Below are 19949 nucleotides of genomic sequence, written 5' to 3'. Positions count from 1 at the left end.
TCACATGATAGTGACTACTGAGCATTGTACATCTGGGAGCGGAAGGGTCTTTTTAAAACTCACAGCAGTTTTTTTTATGATTTATTATTTACTTCTGATACATAGCAGGTATGGTTACACTCATATTTTTTATAATAACACTTATTTTTATATTCGTTAAGAACTATGAAATCAATTATTTTTAAATACATTTATGTTTGAAGCACATTTATTACAGTATACTATTGAATGTTATTTTTTGTCAAATTTACAAACTTAAAAACATTTAAAAATCAGTTTATAAGTGGATGAAAACAGCATTATGTCAATTTTCCATAATATAATATGTATAAATTACACATAACTCAAAAAACGTGTACTATATACTACCAGTAGTAACAGTACTGCTACTTTAGGTACTACTATTAGCAGGACTAATATTCCCAAACGGAAAACTAAAATTGAAATCTCCTGTTAAATTTTTTCTTCTTCGTAGATCTTGTAACTGCACACTTGTGAAGACTAGTGCATTCTCCTGTGCGGTTGGGCTTACTCTGTTTAATTCTGGCATCAGAATCTTAAATAGATTAATGTTTACTTTTTCTAAAACAAATATTTTTTTTAAATTTTAAATCAATTTTTGATATACAACATATCAGCTATACACTTCACATCTGTCCGGACAAATTAAAAAAGCGCCGAAATTAAAAAAATAAATCTACCTTCTTTTAATTTTCACACCTAACAACATTAGTAAAATAACTCCTAAAAACTAATGCAACGCATTAAGTTATAAAAAAAAAAAGAAAAACACAAATTCTATTCTATTTGGGTCTATAACATTTAAAGACAAAAAAATATATAGCTAATTTATTGTTATAGGGGAAATATAATATTCATTTTACAATATGATACTCAAAACTTAGCTTAATATTGAATAATTAGTTAATTTATAAAATAACTATTTACTCAAATATAGGTTAGTACATTTTTTTAAGATGTTTCTTATACGCGTGTAATATACAATTGCTTGTTGTTATTTTATAATAAGTATTTTTGCTATTAATCCAGCACGAATCGAGTAAAGCGAAATCTGTATAGTTAAAATTCGAGATAGAAAAAAAATTGTACATGATGTCAGCTAAAAATGTTTTTTTTTATTGAATATCGAAGTAATTATAATACTTGTGTTTTGTCTCCCCGTTCTGTTTAGGTAACTTTGTACAGCATCAGTATTTGAGTCACCCACAAATTCCATAAATTGCTCAATTGTAAGTTCATCATACTCGTGTAAACCATATATATAAGTTTTAATGTGGTTATACATGTTTTCCAACGCCTGAAATTGGTTTTAACTTGTTTTATTTTACTTCGTCATATAAAAAAACTGATTATACAATAAAAATTGCGTTTCGACTGAAAAAATTTAAATATTTGTTTAAAAATATAACGAATTAATACCTCATTAGATCCGGCAACCAACTAAAAAAAAAGTCATTCCATTATTCATTCATTCGTTTAATTATGACGAAGTTAATATTTTAGTCATTAATAATTTATTTATCATTCATGATTATTGTAAATATTAACACGAATAATATAATATACAATATACATGATTAGGTATTATTAAACTATTCTAATTAAACTAATTTCATGTTTGAGTGTAATCATATATATATATATATTTAAATATATATTATGCAATAGTAAAGTATGTGTACATACACTTTAAAAACATAAATTGTCTAAGTATCGAATGCGAATTTAAGATAGAATTAATACAAATTTTAATTAACATTATTTATATCATGTAATAAATATTAAACATCAATACGATCAATATAATATATAATACACATAATCGACTATAAGAAAATCTACATATTTTTTAGATTTATTTTTAACATTAGTTAAGTAGACAATATCACTTGTTATACTTCTTGCTGTATACATTTTAAAAACGGATAATTTTTATTTATAAATAATTTTCTTTACAAGAAAATTAAATTTTTTTATTTTCAATATATTTTTTTTATACTAGAGCACTTAACCACTAGCAATACCATATAATATAAATACCTGTAAACCGATACAAATAAGACAAAACGTATAAAAGTCATTACAGAAGTAAAACTTTGACCAACGTATTAGAATTATTCAATCGAGTTTTATAGAAAATATGCATATAATTACCTCACTTAGAGACGTTGTTATATCTTTGCCCACACGAGTTTTTGGTCCCACTACAGGGTTTGCAATTAAGACAGTAGCTGCTATTAACAAAATAATGAAGTGCATTTTGTTGTATTTTTATCAACAGTGAATTACAGTTTAACTCGGATAGAAAACGAATGATTAGTTCTCATTTGTTCATTATGCAATTTATACATTCTGCGGTGACCTAAAAAACTAAGACATTTATTACATATTTGCTCAGACGTTTTTATTCTGTGTAAATTGGATTCTGTGTGTATTGCAAAACTATATTACAACGCTATATCGCTGTGGAACGATTTGGGTTATTTATTTAGTTTTATTATTTTGTTAAAATGTTTATAAGTTGAAAATGCATCACTTAATAAATCGTAGCTCGTTCGCCAATAACCCTTTATATACAGGGTGATCCAACTTGCGCAAGACACTCATTTTCTCGGTTAATATGAATATTTGGAAAATTATTTTTTTTCTATTCTTTTTGGTATAAGTTTTACTATATTTTTCAATATCGTGGACATTTTTGACTTTATCCATTCTACGTTCAAAGATCATGTACTTCACTTTTTCAAATGGCAACACCTATTTTGAATTCGATATATGTGTAGTAAAATATGAAATGCTATTATTGTCGTTTGAATTTTTAATTTTCATCAATCAGTTCGTTACTATTATTACATTGTAAAGATTTGAAATTATGATCATTCAAACTTTATACATCAATATATTTATCGACTCTGTCAGCAATTCAAAAATTCAAAATTCAGTCGCTATTATTTTCAAAAAAAAAAAATTGTCCACCTAAATATTTATGGAATGAAAAACATATATTCCCAATTGAAAAAACGAGTTTTGAACATCTTTACCGTATAAGGGTTGGAGATAAAACATTTCTAAGTATAGTAAGATATGTACCTAAAAGCTTAGGAAAAAAAAATTGCCAAATATTCATATTTTCAGAGAAAATGAGTGTTTTACGCTAGTTGTATAAGCCCAGTACATTTCCCCCTAAATATGGGTTCTAAAAGATTCTATTTATTTCAGTGATTGAAGGACAACTTTATGCTTTGATTCTGAAAATTATGCCGATGGCGTTAAATCTCATTTATAACATATCCTATCCGTACCCGTATAATATAAAAAAAATGGTTACATATATTTTATTTGAAGTCATTTTTTTGACATTTGGTTATAGTAATAATTTCTAACGATCTGTGCACTGACTCAGCAAAGGGATAAATAAAGAATTAGGTATCTTTTAGGATAATCATTTTAAACAGAGTTAAAAATCTCTAATAATAATTTTTGCATTTCGTTTTTACTTCTCTCATGACAAACATCTTACAAATCTAATTGACTTGCATTTATAATAATAATACTTTGATTTCCAAATTAGTTTTTTTTAACTTTTTCGTCCGATGGTTATTTATTTGTAATTCAATTGTATTTTGTATGTAATTTTAATTCAATAAAAATGGATAATTGCGATTCGTGTAAGATTCGGTTAATTTAGAATACATACACTCTTCTATGTATAATTTAGAATTAAAAGGTATTGGAGCCTCTTTTTATTGCATATGGGGCCATCTTTGGGATAAACAGCCACTGATTATAACTTTGGCACTATTGTACGGGATCCCTGAAGCCAAGATCAAATACCTATAGTATAGGATTTTTAGGCCCTAAGATAATTATTTAAATCGACGGCTTCACAATGACGCACAAACCACAGAAACATATTTGCTTAATGTGGTGTTTTTTTCTGTAAAAAACGATATAAATCATTAAAGCACAATTTGGTTTTCTGTTGCTTGCTCGCAAAACTCATGGTAATGAGGTCACATATGTTGTACAACAGTATTCAACATTTTATCTTTATAAAATATACGAAATAATTTATTTATTTTGCATATTATGACTATCGGCTGGGTTGAGTTAACATAAAGGTAATACAAATTGTACTAGTGATAATGATAATAATAATAAAGCATAAAATAATAATAATAACAAGACAGGCGTACCCTTGGCTTTTGTGGTTCACCCCGAAGGGTTCCCCGACCATGGACCGACAACTAAAATTTCGGGTACCTATGTATTCTGGTATGAATTTTAGGTAAAAAGTTAACTACATGAGGTCCAGCGACATCACACAGACTAGTGTAACGGTTGCTTCTTTTACTGAAAATGGCAGAATCATATTATATACCAATAATAATTGTGTTTAGTTTGAAATTCAGACTATAAGCTCTACGTAAAGCTTTTATATTTATAATAATTGACCTTTATACCAAATTCAAATACTTATATTTTCAATACAAATTTTCTTGCAAAGATTTACTCGTTGCACTATTTTTACAGCTAGTTAAAATGTATACAATTTTTTTTTTGTCCAATTAGTATACGGTTTTTGTTGGGTGTTAATAGAAATTACAACAAAATACAAATATCGGTCACTAAAGGATACTTAGAAATAATAAAAAAGTATGAAATATATTTAACTGTATATTACATATTTTAAAAACCACTCGTGAAGGGTCGATTTATATTAAAAAAAATCAAAATGGGCGTATGGGTGCCTTTCAGTCTAAGTTGTAGTACATAAGTAGAAAAATATTTTGTGAATGTATTGTTTAAATAATAACATGTTTTCGTATTAAACTAAAAAAAAAAAGTAGGTTACATATGTACGAATTTTATCGAATTTGAAAAAAACTATAAGCAACAGATATTATGTTTCAAGTACACATTTTATAAAAGCGATACCAAATTAGCTGATTTAAAAAGACTTTGTAAATTCTTCTTGATAGGATACTAACAAATAAATATGTTTTTATTAAACATCATAACTATTAAACTATCATACAATTATTTTTTTTAATCAACACATTTTGTAGTAATAAGAAATAATGTAAATTTAGCTTCGCAAAATGTTAAATCCCTGGCTAAATAAAAATGAAATGTCTTACTAACCAAAATTGAATTACAAATTAAAAAAATAATTTGTCTGTTGTAAATTTATGACACAAGTGTCCATATTATTACCTAAAATGTTATTCTGAGAATGAAAATGATGTGATTATTAAAGGTTTTTTGTAATATTTTAGGAAAACTAAACAAACAAATCACTAAATAGCTGGTTACTTACAAATTTTAAGTGGTAGAATGCATGAGTAATGGATTGGATACACAACTCTATTATCAGTCGTATCAGCCTTATAGTTTTATGGGCTTGGGGCTCTAGTATAATAGAGCACAAGCACAATAATTCTGTTTAAAAACATGCATTATTAAAATGTTGTTTTCATCATTACAATATGATTTGAAAATATAATTAAAAATTTACTACAAACTATGCATAAAAAAAGCAAATACAGTGGGGTCGGATCATAGTGGAGACGGGGAGGTCACAGGTCTACAGGAATTATTATTAATGAAAGTGATAAAACCACTTTCAAATTAAAGCTTTGACCACTCCCCCCTCCCCAAAGTATCTACTAGATGAAGTTGCTTAGAGTTGCTACTCGGTAGAATTGGTCCAGTATTAAAAAAGTTACAGCGTATACAGACACAAAAAAAGCCCACATCATTGTAAAACCAGTAGCAACGCTGCTTCGCATAGAAGCTAAAAGTATTGAAAATTGTATACCAGAATTATTGTTGTTTTACGCGTTTCAGAGTACGGTTAAAATTAGAAAGAGTTGTTTTTAGACTACCTCAACATTAGAACGCCTAATATTCGCATGTTCTTGATAACCTCCTTTCTTTCGTAGACCTTTCATCAGCACCATTGTGAAGATAACTGCATTCAACTATAGTGGCTTCTTCAACAGCAAACTCCGCAGACAGCCAGTTGAAATGAACAACGTTGTACACTTTAATAATGAACAGAAAACGTTAACAATAAAACCTATACCGAATGTACGAACTAATAAGAATTAATTCCTAACCTTCCGAACTCAGACTAAAAGAGAGTAACACGATTTTTTTGTACAATAATTATCTCAACAAGGGTTTTTCCTTATTACCAAAATAAAAAACCGATATTATTAAATAGACGGCGAAAAGACAGTCGACGAAAAGCGGATCACAATGTGTTTGATCTTGTGCGAAAACAGTTTGGAAAAAACCAAAGTAAAGTTGGACCAGCAGTACGAATGTGATTTTTTATAAATGTGATTTAACGCCTTCGGCGTAATTTTCAAAAACAGGATTATAAGAGAACGATCTCCCATTTATTAAGTGACGTATTTATCGTTGAAAAACACTTAAACAAAAAAAAAAAAAAAACTAAATAAATAACCTATATCGTTTCACAACGGTATACCGTTAAAATGTAGTTTTGCAATACACATTCTCATTTACACAGACTAAAAACGTCTTAAGCAAACATGTTATCGTGAAAAATATATGATTCCTTTTTTTTTAAGTCACCCTACAATGTTTATTTATTTATTTAAATTTAACGGGTCTGACAACCCAATTACATGTGTAATATTTACAGCGTTTAGTTGAAATTGTAGAGTGAACAAATCATTCTTTTCCATCCGAGCTAAACTGTTATTCACTGTTGATTAAAATACAACAAAATGCACTTCATTATTTTGTTAATAGCAGCTACTGTCTTATTTGTATACCCTGTAGTAGGACCAACCACTCGTGGGGGCAAAAATGTAACAGCGTCTATAAGAGCGGTAATTATATACATATTTTCTATAAAACTTGATTGAATAATTCTAATACGTTGGTCAAAGTTTTACTTCTGTAATGACTTTTATACGTTTTGTCTTATTTTTATCGGTTAACAGGTATTTATAATATATGGTATTGCTAGTGGTTAAGTACTCTAGTATAAAAAAAATATATTGAAAATAAAAAAATTTAATTTTCTTGTAAAGAAAATAATAAATAAATAAAAATTATCCGTTTTTAAATGTATAAAGAAAGGGTATTTTTTTTTACAACTAGTTAGCAAGTGATATTGTAAGCTTAACTAATATTAAAAAAAAAATCAATAAAAAATATAGATATTTTAATAGTTAATTATGTATATTGTATATTATGTTGATCGTATTGATGTTTAATATATATTTCATAATATAAATAATGTTATAATAAAAAAATTGTTTATTAATTCTATCTTAAATCTGCATTAGAATTAAGTTTTTAAAGAATATAATGACATAAAAATGATCGGGATTATATCCCTTAGTCACATTAACTCCCAACAATTTTTTTAGTTACCAAAAAAAATGTTTTTATGTGCAGAAAATTATCCGGACCAATAATATATATTTATACATGTATATATATAAATATACCATGATTAATCAAACCTCAAACATAAAAAACATAAACATGAAAAAAATACTTAGAATAATTGAATTATGTATCGTGTATCGAATCATGTATCTTGTAAATCATATTATTCGTGTTAATATTTAATATTTATAATAAGTATGGATGATAATGTATCAATTATTAATGAAAAAAAATTAACTTCGTCATAATTCAACGAATTACCGAATAATGGAATTAATTTTTTTTTAGATGAACGCCGGATCTGATAAGGTATTAATTCGTTAGTTTTTTAAATAAGCATATGAGTATTTTTTGGGTCCAAACACATTTTTTATTGTATAATCAGGTTTTTTATATGACGAAGTAAAATAAAATAAGTTAAAACCAATTTCAGGCGTTGAATAACATGTATGACTACATTAAAACTAAAATATTTGGTTTACAAGACGTGTCTAATGAACTTGCTATTCATCAGTTTTTGGAATTTGTGGGTGACTCAAATACTGCTGCTGTAGAAAGTTATCTAAGCAGAACGGATCAAAAATACATAAGTATTATAGTTACTTCGATATTCAATAAAACAAGCATTTTTAGCTGACGTCATTTACAATTTTTTTTTATCTCAAATTATAACTAAACAGATTTCGCTTTACTCGATCTGTGCTGGATTAATAGCAAAAATACTTATTATAAAATAACAACAAGTAATTGTGTATTACATGCGTATAAAAAACATCTTAAAAAAATGTACTAACCTATATTTGAGTAAATAGTTCTTTTATAAATAATTTAATTATTCAATATTAAGCTAAGTTTTGAGTATCATATTGTAAAATGAATATTATATTTCCCCTATAACAATAAATTAGCTATATATTTTTTTGTCTTTAAATGTTATAGACCCAAATAGAATAGAATTTGTGTTTTTCTTTTTTTTTTTTATAACTTAATGCGTTGCATTAGTTTTTAGGAGTTATTTTACTAATGTTGTTAGGTGTGAAAATTAAAAGAAGGTAGATTTATTTTTTTAATTTCGGCGCTTTTTTAATTTGTCCGGACAGATGTGAAGTGTATAGCTGATATGTTGTATATCAAAAATTGATTTAAAATTAAAAGAAAATGTTTGTTATAGCAAAAGTAAACATTGGTCTATTTAAGATTCTGATGCCAGAATTAAACAAAACAAGCCTGAACCCACAGGCGAATGCACTAGTCTTCACAATGATGCAGATACAAGATCTACGAAGAAGAACAGGTTATGATGACGATGGCAATATTCGTGATGCTATTAGGAATAGTCCTGCTAATAGTAGTAACAATGCTGTTACTACTATATAGTTTACGTTTTATGAGTTAAGTGTAATTTATGCATTATACATTATGGAAAATTGACGTAATACTGGTTTCATCCACTAATAAACTATTATTTAAATGTTTTTAAGTTTGTAAATTGACAAATGTTAACCTTCAACAGAATAAAACAATAAAATGTGTTCCAAACATGAATCTATTGATAAATATTTTATTTTATACTTCAAAATAATGATAAAAATCGGTGTTGTTATAACAAATATGAGAGCAACTATACCTGCTATGTATCAAAAGTAAATCATAGCATAAAAACAACTTAAAAAACTTTTGAAAATTTCATATGTATTCTAAGCTCAGCTTAGAATGTTGTTTGGATCGTATCAAAAAGCCTTTGTATATTTAAATCAGCTAATTAGGTATAGCTTTTATAAAATGTGTACTAGAAACATAATATCTGTTGTTTTTTTTAAACAGATAAATTCGTACATAGGTAAGTAACCTTCATATGTTTTCTAGTTTAATATGGAAACATGTTATTATTTGAACAATACACGCACAAAATATATTTCTGCTTGTGTATTACAATTTAGACTGCGAGGCAGCCTTACGCCAATTTTGTATGTGTATAATATAGTTCGATTCCTTTTACGAGTCGTTTTAAAAATCTATTATATCCGATTTCATTTATTTCATACTTTTTAAAATTTCTAAATACCCCTTATCGACCGATCTCTGTATTTTGTTGTAATTTCTATTAACACCCAACAAAAACCGTATTTGTTTTTGTAATTTAAAAGCTAATAATATTAATTAGACAAAAAAAAAATGTATACATTTTAGCTAGCTGTAAAAATAGTACAACGAGTAAATCTTTGTAAGAAAATTTGTATTGAAAATTTAAGTTTTTAATTATGGTATAAAGATTGTCGTAAATATAAAAGCTTTACGTAGAGCTTATAGTCTGAATTTCAAACTAAGAACAATTATTATTGGTAGATTATATGATTCTGCCATTTTCAGTAAAATTACATTACACTAGTCCCTAATTGATTTTTTTAATATATATCGACTCTTTACGAGTCGTTTTAAAAATATGTAATATACAGTTCAATATATTTCATACTTTTTTATTATTTCTAAATATCCTTTGGCGACCGATCTTTGTATTTTGTTGTAATTTCTATTAATACCCAACAAAAACCGTATACTAATTGGACAAAAAAAAAATTGTATACATTTTAACTAGCTGTAAAAATAGTGCAACGAGTAAATCTTTGCAAGAAAATTTGGATTGAAAATATAAGTTTTCGAATTTGGTATAAAGGTCAATTATTATAAGTATAAAAGCTTTACGTAAAGCTTATAGTCTGAATTTCAAACTAAACACAATTATTATTGGTATATAATATGATTCTGCCATTTTCAGTAAAAGAAGCAACCGTTACACTAGTCTGTGTGATGTCGCTGGACCTCATGTAGTTTACTTTATACCTAAAATTCATACCAGAATACATAGGTACCCGAAATTTTAGTTATCAATTAATTACAGTAAATGCAGGTAGGTATCCGTGAAAGTTTTAATTATGGTTAATAAATGTCAATATGTTATACTGTGGCAAAGAAAAAAAAAAAAACAACTACACGTCATGCAGCTAGAATTTCTATCGAAAGTAATTTTATGTTTCAATATAAAGTTTACAAAAAAAAAAATCCTTGTTCTATAGAACTTGGTCAATTGATATATCTACTTAAAGATTTTTTAGTTTTTTTCCTGGAGCTCTATAAACTTTAGAAATTTAAAAGTCAACGTATGCGATGATTCAACTTTTTTAATTAAGAATTATTTGTTGAGAGAGTAGAATGGTCGAAAACAATTTTAAGATAATCACTTTTAAACGTATTGCAGTTTAAAATGCATGACGGGATGTGGAGATCGTTGAGTAATGTAAAAAACATTAACTAAAGTGTATTTCAATTTATAGAAAGCCTATAAATTTTAAATTATTTTAAGAAAAAGTAAGTATTTTCTCCTTAATCAATCTCCCATTACGCTTTTTTTTTAAAAAAATACTATAATTTGTTTCCTCTGACATTTGCTCCCACTGCCAGTTCCTTTCCATATAAGCAATATAGAAAGGAACTGGAAGTGAGAAATTAAAAAGAAGTTTAAAAGTATAATATCTACTATTCGAATATAAGGCATATAGCTATAGTGGTTCACATTGTGTTCAGTAAATTATGAGATTATGTTGGTCGTTGGAGATAGTGTGATCTCGTGTTAAGCTGAACATCTTGTATAATTGAAAATTTTTTATAAATTTATAATTCGTAGAAAAAACCTTGACGGAGTAAAAATGTTTCAGAAAATATTCTATTATGAGTGTCAATGTTTTATTTCATGTTCAGAAATAGAGTACAACATACCCTCCCCTTTCTACTACCATTATTGAGCGGGCTCAATAAAATGTACTAGATAATAACTAGAAAATCATTGTGCTAAGACTACTAAGAAGCCTGCTAAGAAAATTTCATAAAATATTAATAATACAATTTTTTTTATATTAAAATTGCAAATAAAATATAACCTATGATGACTCTTATTTTATATATTTTATGAAGATAAAATTTTGAATATTATTGGACAACGTATGTAACCTCATTACCGTAATCTTTGCGAGCAAGCAACAAAAAACAAAATGTGTTTTAATGATTTATATCATAGTTCAATTGGAAATGTTTAATTACAAAATACATTTATTTTTTTTTTTTTAAGTTCAACTTGAACTAGACGTTGAATAGTATAGCCGTATGTGTCGTTTAATGGAAGTATTCAATAGTATAAGACACCCAGATTTATATTTAAAATTTTCTGAGGTTAGTGGTTTGGATATTTGCAACCTAACTGTTGTGACAGTGTTTTTAAATACAGATCCTTTAACGGCTATATTTGGCTAGTAGATGCCAATCAAGTAGATAATAAAACTAAAACTAAATTATTGATCATAATAAACAGTTTTGCTTACAAATACAAACATTTTTATTGCTCTGTGTTCAGTGTTGAGTTATATTGAAATGGAATAATTTATAAAACATAATATGCTTAAATTAAAAATAAATATAAATAAATTTAAAAAAAAATCTTAAAAATATTTACTAGAACAAAAGTTATTTCATTCGTCGGACCCCCAAATTTTGTTAGATCATCATTTCTTTTTAAATATTGTTGTCATAGTAGAACTTCTTAGAATTTAGGCGTTAACCACTTTTAATTTAAGTCATTACAAACACAGTTATTGCACATATTACATTAAAACCAGATGGTGCTACACTTGGTCATATACGGATAACCGAAACTCTTTTTCTACTCAGTGTGACCACGTGCTAGAAACGTAACAAATGTACACAATATAGCTAAATTTAATAGACACAGTTCACAAAGTTATTTGAAAAACGTAAAGAACGTTGTTTAAATTTTTTTTTTTTTGCTCTGAAATAAGTATTTTGCTCAATTGTCTCATAACATTTGGCTTTCATTGGCTTTTCAATATAGTTACACGTGAGTAGGCGGGAACCAGACTAAAGGGCTATCCGATGAACATATTGAGAAAACATTGTATTTTTTATGCAGTAAAATTGTTTATTACAATTTGTGAAATAGAACAGATAACAATATTAGTACACGAAGTGCACCCAAAAAGTTTATTTAACGTATTAGCGTATTAAAAATAAAATAAAACGTTCGCAATTGTGTAGGTAAGCTTAAACTAGCTCAACACCAAGTTTGAGACCTTGACTACCACTAATTGGGTGTAATACATGGACTCCATCGTGATACTGCTTAAAATATGATGTACTGCCTGTTACAATAACAATTGTACAACAACCTTCACTGTCGAATTTAGCAACCGTTACTCGTTCACGAGGGACCATTGAACTTTTCAACAATGCTACTAGATAACACACCTTTTGACCGTCAAGCTTTAATAATTCTCCTTCTAAAAATAAAAAATAATTATTAGACAGCGCATTATCAAACATTGTTTGTAGTTAGTTTTAAACTAGAAGTGAGGAATAATAATTTGTAAAACATCACGAAAGTCAACAATTATGAAATAATACATTTTTCGATTAAAATAAATACTTGAGAGAATAATACAATACGCCATTATATGCCATTCGTCGACATTTTATAAAATAAAAAAAAGTAGCTATTTTTTATACAGAGATTTAATAGAAAACTCGATGCTTTAATATTTTAAATCAAATTCGATAGAAATTAAAAATTGGCCTTGCTCTATATCACAGGCACTCAGCGGTGGTAACTATCAGGGGCGAATAAAGTGGGGCTATAGGGGCTTCATTGACGTACCTAGTGAGGGAAGGGACTGAGGAAGTTCGGACCTGTTAAAAAACTTACTTGGGGACTGTGCCTGACATTGTTTGAAAGCCTCAACGAGTTTGAGAAGGATCTTAACTTCCCCAGCCCCTTCCCCCTCTGGTCACGCCAATGGGGGGCTTCCTTACGTACTTAAACTTTATTAAAAGAATAATTTTACATTAGTTTTTTTTTTTAAATAATTATATTAGAATATTTTTTTTACTATGTAAACTTTCTAAACTACTAAAAATTGCAGGAAAAGTAATATATTAACCACCAAATTACAATGGATGTATGGAATATAAATACTAACTTCATCAGTTATTTGCCCAATTTTCAAGAAAGGGGACCCAATTAAAGTCGATAATTATCGAGGTATTTTGCTATTATACACAATGTATAAGGCGCTTTCAATAGCTATCTCACGAAAGATAGAAGCATACGCAAATGACATAGTAGGAAAATATCAAAACGGATTATAAGAATAGTCTAATGAGACAAATACTCGTCTCTAAACTAAATAAAATGCACCCCAGAGGAAGACCACGTCAGCGTTGGCTAGATCGGGTTAAAGGATTAAATTTAAATCAAGTATATGAAACGGCAATAATCGAAGGAGGAAGGAATTTGATAAATGCAGCAAAAACCCTTAATGGCTTGTAAGAGCTTTTTTTAAAAAAAAAGGAATGTAAACTTGATGACTATATTATAATATGCTACCTTTATTGTACCTATTAAACACTTTATTGCTTGTATGTAGTTGAAGTGAATTTTCATTCTAAACTCCCCTCCTCCTTTTTTTGTTTTTAGATCCACCCTTGGCAACTACATACAAATGATATGGTTTTGTTAATAAAAATACGTACTTTCAACTTTAACGAGTATACGTTTTAAAGATGGGTAAATTAAATCTCTTCTATCGTCCCCGAAATGTTTCAACTCCTTTTTATAAATATCTGTAACTATAAACATTTTTTAATTACTAGTGTTAATCAATACTAGCAACGATTAATTTTTCGTTTGAGCTTCGATGCGAAGATTTTAATTTTCAATTTGATTTTGACATTTTTATGTCGGCTTTGGCACATGAACTGAAAAATATATGTTGTATTCACAACGTTCGAAATAGAAATGAATAATAAATTTAACAATTTGAGGGGCCAAATTCTCTATGAATTGTTTTAGGCTAGATGTTATGAAAACACTAAATTGTTAGCCAGAAACTTGATGTGTTTACTAGCAACCTTAGATACATAAAAATGTATCTCTTGGTGTTGCGGACTCGTACGCAAGCTGTTAAAACATAATATGTAAAACTGATACTTAAAGTTTAAATTTAAATCATAAGTTGAATTTTTAAATAAAATTGGAAACTACTATTTTTTTTTTTTATAATTTTAACAATTCTTTTTTAAATTCTTTTGGATCTACGTTAATTAATGGACCTGCGTGTGACGGAAAGTTTCGCATCGAAGCGTTTTCGGAAAACACTTTATAATTAATTTAATAATTTCTATAATACTTAAGTCCGTGGTTGAAGGTTCATGAATATTATCTGTAACACAAATAAATTACGAAATATTAAAACTAAACAATAAATCAAAAAGAAGAATAAGTTTTCTGGTTGAATGATTTTTAGCATTTATTTTAAAGTAGCTGTATCGTTTTTACAATGAAATGTTTAATTTTTTTTTTATCTTTTTGTATATATTAAACCGTTGTACAGATTTCCTCATTTAGCAACTCTATTAATAAGAAATCGTACATGAAAGGTACTTTATTAAGCCAAAAACTTTAAAAGTTCACCTCTTCCCTTTTTAAATACAAGAAAAACGCCCATAAAATGTACATATTTTTCTACTTAATATTACAGCTTGCTATAACTTTTTTAATACTAGCCATATCAGTCTCAAATTGGTATGGAATATTTTTTTGATAACGTACTATAGATAAACATTGACAAACCAAAAACGCTTGCCAAGTTGGGGTCGGTATATAACCTTTCTTGATGTTAAACTTTTGGTGAATTTTATAAAAAATAAACTTTATGTTTATATATATGTTTTATTTAATTTGTTATAATTTAATACATATATGTTAGTTATTTATTTATTTATGATATCCAACTTCAAAGCTCTATATTGAATGAACTATATCAGATAAAGTTCTTAAACGTTTCACCGCACTTCTAATATTCAATTAATTAATTTATTTTTAATTCTTATTTTCTGTGTTTGACGATTTTTTTAATTGTAAAATCTTAAATTAAATTTTTATTTCATATTTTGCATCCCCTCAACAAGTTATTTTTAATGAGCTTAAAATAATTTTCCTATCTCTTAAAGTTTAACAGCAAATCCACCCAAATACTATAAAATATGCTTATATGTTAGTATAATATCACATTTAACGGTAGAGAGACACCTAGATCAACACTTTTACCTCTGTGCTGTCTGGGTTTCTATTTTTTGCAGCCTATATCTCAGTGATCTAAGTTGTAGGGGATCTAGGTAGTACGTTACCAATCAAATGTATGGTGGTTTATAATTTATTTAGTTCACATTTTTACCGTATTTGGTTTTTATTACATTGCGAAATATTCTCTCGATATCTATGCTAGCTGAAAAAAATTCAATAGATATTCAATAAATGTCATATAGTTAATTTATTCAGATTATTCTACCTAGTATGACCATAGCGATCATACTTTCTATACTTTCTTAATTAATGTTAACGTTTAAATTTCTATAAAACTATTTCAGTTATTCTTATATAGCATGTGTGCTAAGACTCCTGTACAAGCGTGTTTAGGTTATTTACCTTCAGTGAGGCGGTCAATGTAATTTAAGTAAATTAATAAATTTTAGTTAAAACAAAATTCGTAATTAAGTTCTACTTTTCTATGAATAATAAATACTAATTTTAAAAATCATTACTTTTATAATCTTCGTTACAGTAGTCTGAAATGTCAATAATATTTTTTTTAATATTATAGTTAGTATTAGTCAAGTGTATATGTTCAAACACTTCCATGAAATATAATATCTATGATAATAATTATTGGATTATTACCTGGTGCAGCCAACAATATAACCATTTTATCTGAAATGAATACAGTATATAATATAGTAATACAGTATAAGTAAACAAGATAACACTCGACATTATTATGATGAGGACAGGCAAGCCATGAGTAATATCAACTCAAAATTAATATATCCAGTCCTACGACAGGAATATAAATTCCTAAAAATCTAGTAAAATCGTATTGAATCCATTAAAACGGAGATTCAGGTCTAGTTAGCAGATACAGATAATAGCATCAAAACCTTGGAAAATGTAATCTCTCCGGTGGTCTTTAACCTGGCGATGGAAAAACTAGTACGAGAAAGATGAAACAGAAATTGATGGCACTTATTAATCGACATGATGTTAAAAGCCTGAACAAAAACAATATTGGTAGAGCTGTACTAAAACATGTAACAAATAGTCTAGATTGTAGCAGACACCGATTATTTCTTGGCCGAGTGCTATTAATAAAAATTTAGAAGGAGGCAAGCATTGAAAAATTTAAATTAAAAAATTAATTATACATGTTTATATGAGTTTGAGTGTACAAATAAGTTTATACTAATAAATAAGATGTTGCTTTTAATATACAAGATGCACTTACCAATTGGTAAAGTTGAATACAATAAATGTACAATTAATTCGTCCAATTTACCTGGAAAAACACACTTTTGTAAATGTATATATTATGTATAAATAGTCTAATGTATCATATTAAATTGATGAAATACAATTTATTTCATTAATATCATAACAAAGCTAGCAAAATGGGGTCGGGTGAGTTACAGTTAATTTTATTATTACGGAAAGTGATAAAATAATTTTGGATTAAACGATTTATTTTACTATCTGTAGATTAACACCGAAGACCTACATATAGATGGTAAAATGTAATAAACGTATAAGGTTTTCTTCGGTAGTAAAAAAATTATCTACAAATTTTACTCGAAGACATTTCCTAATACTACTAAAAATAAAATAAAATCCACTCCTTCAATATTAATGTTCGGTTAGAATGGTCGAAAGCGATTGGGACTTATAAAAATCTATTTGTTGTTTAAAAAATCCTAATTTTTAAGTAGTTTGAAGATTTTTTCCAGATTAATTTTCCCGGCCCAATTGTGCTCAATCGTTTCGACCCTTAATCACAAATTGTGCTTATGTCGTTTTACCGAATTTTATGAATGTTCTTTTTGCTTAAACGGAATTAACTATAGCTTGCGTCACTACTTATAAAATTAAAGAACAGTGCACTTCATATGTATACTTACAATTGTAAAACAAAAATTAAATCAAGTATCAAAAAGAACATAAAAAAAACACATTTATCAATTTTTTTTTATTTTGCAAAATATTTTACTTTCTTCGAATAGTCTGAGTTGGTAGTCTGTAATTGAAATCATAAACCAATGTAAGAACGGTATTTAACAATTTTTACAAAAAAAATCAATGAATAATTTATTTGGGTACTCACTTGTAATGTGCATTTCCTTCATGTAATTAATTCTATTAATATGTATATTGTCTGTAAAAAATACAAATTTAATTAAATAACCATTGCAAGTATCGAATTTATAAAACGATTTGACGAATTAATTAAAAAAACGATTTGTATCAATTGATGAGGGAAAAAAATAAAAAATAAAATTATCCTATAAAACACAAAGAGTACCTAACCGAGTAAGTTTTATGGACCGTGAAACTATACATGCTCTTTAAATCTCAAGTATTCAAAAAAACGGCGATAGTTACCTTGTTCTAATGCCGAAACATTTAAAAATGCAAATAATAACAAGACACAGACGAGTTTCATTTTTATCTGAAAAATAAAAATTAATTTCTTTTAAATACAGTTGTTCATCTGTTGTATTTTATGTAAAGAAAAGGTCTGAAAGCACAATATTTAAACCACGCAGTAGCTTTCTGGCCTTTAGTTTTTATTTTCATACCAATACCAAACCCATCGTTTGTTAGAGTAGTGGTGGAATTATAGATAATGATATAGTATATTAACAAGCGGTAACAAGCTAGTATATTAAAATATCAAGTTTCTGACTAATATTGTAGTGTTTAATACTTGGCTTAAAACAATTCATAAAGAATTTGGGCACTTAAACTATTTTGAATTTATCATTTAGTACTAATTTGAACGTTGAACGTACAACATATCTCTTAACTCTTATCTCCTATACCTTACTCCTATCCCCTACCTACTATCTCCCACCCCTATCTCTCACCCCCATCTCCCACCCCTATATACTACCCCCATTTCCGTGTGGTAACGTTTTTTTCGTTACGCTTTTTTTGGTTATGCGCCAGAGCAAAGACATGAAAATGTCAAAATGTTATTGGTAACTACATAAGTAACCAAACGGTTAATTTTGAGTGAAATCTAAATAATTACAAAGAGGGTAGCCACTTTTTTTACCGTCCTGACTTGTAGGTGGTCGTGGAGTTGATTATTAGCTGTTATGTACCAGTGAGGTTTTGTCAACCGATTCCTCGTCTGGGGAACTTGGTGAAAAAGGACACGATAAACGTTTTTTTAGATGTAATTTTTTTTTTTGTGAACACTCAGACCTTATATGTCTTATAACATATAACACATGTATGATATTTTAAAACTCGAAAATCAATGGAGCTAAATAAACGTGCGCACACTGCACACATAGTGAGTGAATAGTACAAGAATAATGCAATAACTTAATCATTTTCAGACGTAGAGAGTCGGATTGTTCCGCTAAAATTACTTGTTACTTATTGGCTATGTAATACTATTAATTTACTTAATACTTGCTCATTACTTGTAACGTTTTTACCAAAAACAACCGACTATTTTAATTTGTATTTTACAACTAGTCGAGTACAATCGCCGGGTTATAGTTAATAGTCTACAACTGAAAACTTAAAAATACCAACTAGGGTCCGGATAAAATTCACATTTTAATTTTCAACTAAAAATACAAAAAGTTTTAAATAAATATCATTTCCAAAACTGGACATTTACATAATACATTGCAAATAAAACAAAACGTTTGAAGCATTTTTTTTTAAAGAGTTTTTTTTTCCCAACAATATCAAAAGTGCCTAAAAGAAAAACACGATTATAAAAAAAAAATTGTCTTAACTCTATTTTTTTATATAATTATAATAATAATATTAATTGGGTGTTTGATGGGTTTCATTTTAAATAATATAATATACCATTTTATAAGTTTGCGAAAACATTATATGGCTTACAGTACCTCGTATTATTAATAAAAATAATAGTAATCATTAGAGTTGTAATTATTATTATTGAGTAATAGATTTTTTTTAAAGTCTTATAAAAAAACTTACCTAAACTGCTTGACGTTTGCGATGGAAACCAGTTCGGTTAACTTGTAAGATAAACCAAGATCAGAGTTTTCGGGTGCGGCCCTGTAGCGGTCTTGTCGATGTGCCTATATGCGATCAAGTATATAATTATTTCATATTTCGTACGGTGGCATAAGAAAATGATGTACAATGTTTGTTTTAATGATATTTGCGTTGCTAAAACCGTTTCGCACAAAGGCCTATATTTTAGACGTTCAAACCAACAGCAGTTCTATCAATAATGGAAACATAAAAAAAAAAAATAATAAATTTCGTCGTTCATCTAACGTCGAGGCGTTTGACAAGAAATGAATTTATTCCAACGTAAAATGTTTAAAAA

The 19949-nt window shown here is 27.6% G+C and overlaps 3 protein-coding genes across 4 annotated transcripts; 1 reads left to right on the top strand and 2 right to left on the bottom strand.

Moving 5' to 3' along the window:
- Positions 1-212: 212 nt before the first annotated feature.
- Positions 213-2318, bottom strand: LOC126835152 (uncharacterized). Its single transcript, XM_050567466.1, has 4 exons — positions 2176-2318; positions 1441-1461; positions 1165-1318; positions 213-582 (listed from the first exon to the last, which is right to left on the bottom strand). Exons 1-4 carry the CDS (start codon positions 2278-2280, stop codon positions 392-394), a joined length of 471 nt encoding a protein of 156 aa, XP_050423423.1. The 5' UTR covers positions 2281-2318; the 3' UTR covers positions 213-391.
- Positions 2319-6779: 4461 nt separating this feature from the next.
- LOC126835536 (uncharacterized) lies at positions 6780-8832 on the top strand. Its single transcript, XM_050568200.1, has 4 exons — positions 6780-6887; positions 7744-7764; positions 7889-8045; positions 8627-8832. Exons 1-4 carry the CDS (start codon positions 6783-6785, stop codon positions 8830-8832), a joined length of 489 nt encoding a protein of 162 aa, XP_050424157.1. The 5' UTR covers positions 6780-6782.
- A 3601-nt stretch (positions 8833-12433) lies between these two features.
- On the bottom strand, positions 12434-19702 carry LOC126847986 (uncharacterized). 2 transcript variants are annotated; one of them, XM_050588473.1, is made up of 11 exons: positions 19592-19702; positions 18005-18071; positions 17727-17777; positions 17613-17639; positions 16857-16907; positions 16256-16285; positions 16120-16143; positions 15753-15803; positions 14706-14738; positions 14050-14145; positions 12434-12800 (listed from the first exon to the last, which is right to left on the bottom strand). In XM_050588473.1, exons 2-11 carry the CDS (start codon positions 18063-18065, stop codon positions 12565-12567), a joined length of 660 nt encoding a protein of 219 aa, XP_050444430.1. In that variant the 5' UTR covers positions 18066-18071; positions 19592-19702; the 3' UTR covers positions 12434-12564. The 2 variants fall into 2 exon arrangements, with proteins under 2 accessions (XP_050444430.1, XP_050444438.1); XM_050588481.1 differs by having other exon boundaries at positions 14050-14139.
- Positions 19703-19949: the final 247 nt, after the last annotated feature.

This window comes from Adelges cooleyi, unplaced genomic scaffold (genome assembly GCF_023614345.1).
Source record: "Adelges cooleyi isolate 19-005CV unplaced genomic scaffold, UGA_ACOO_1.1 ACOO_flye_CR_arks_rails_tigmint_CR_PRNA_1, whole genome shotgun sequence".
Taxonomy (NCBI): domain Eukaryota; kingdom Metazoa; phylum Arthropoda; class Insecta; order Hemiptera; family Adelgidae; genus Adelges; species Adelges cooleyi.
Note: the sequence above shows the minus strand (reverse complement) of the source record. Positions and strands in the feature narration are given on the sequence as shown.

Coding starts and splice junctions, on each gene's coding strand:
- LOC126835152 (XM_050567466.1), bottom strand. CDS start 2,280: ATGCACTTCATTATTTTGTTAATAGCAGCTACTGTCTTAATTGCAAAC. Junction 1,462..2,175: donor TAACAACGTCTCTAAGTGAG/GTAATTATATGC, acceptor CTTTTTTTTTAG/TTGGTTGCCGGATCTAATGA. Junction 1,319..1,440: donor TGGTTGCCGGATCTAATGAG/GTATTAATTCGT, acceptor AACCAATTTCAG/GCGTTGGAAAACATGTATAA.
- LOC126847986 (XM_050588473.1), bottom strand. CDS start 18,065: ATGAAACTCGTCTGTGTCTTGTTATTATTTGCATTTTTAAATGTTTCG. Junction 16,908..17,612: donor ACTCAGACTATTCGAAGAAA/GTAAAATATTTT, acceptor GTGTTTTTCCAG/GTAAATTGGACGAATTAATT. Junction 12,801..14,049: donor TATACTCGTTAAAGTTGAAA/GTACGTATTTTT, acceptor TTTTATTTTTAG/AAGGAGAATTATTAAAGCTT.
- LOC126835536 (XM_050568200.1), top strand. CDS start 6,783: ATGCACTTCATTATTTTGTTAATAGCAGCTACTGTCTTATTTGTATAC. Junction 7,765..7,888: donor TGAACGCCGGATCTGATAAG/GTATTAATTCGT, acceptor AACCAATTTCAG/GCGTTGAATAACATGTATGA. Junction 8,046..8,626: donor AACGGATCAAAAATACATAA/GTATTATAGTTA, acceptor TGTTTGTTATAG/CAAAAGTAAACATTGGTCTA.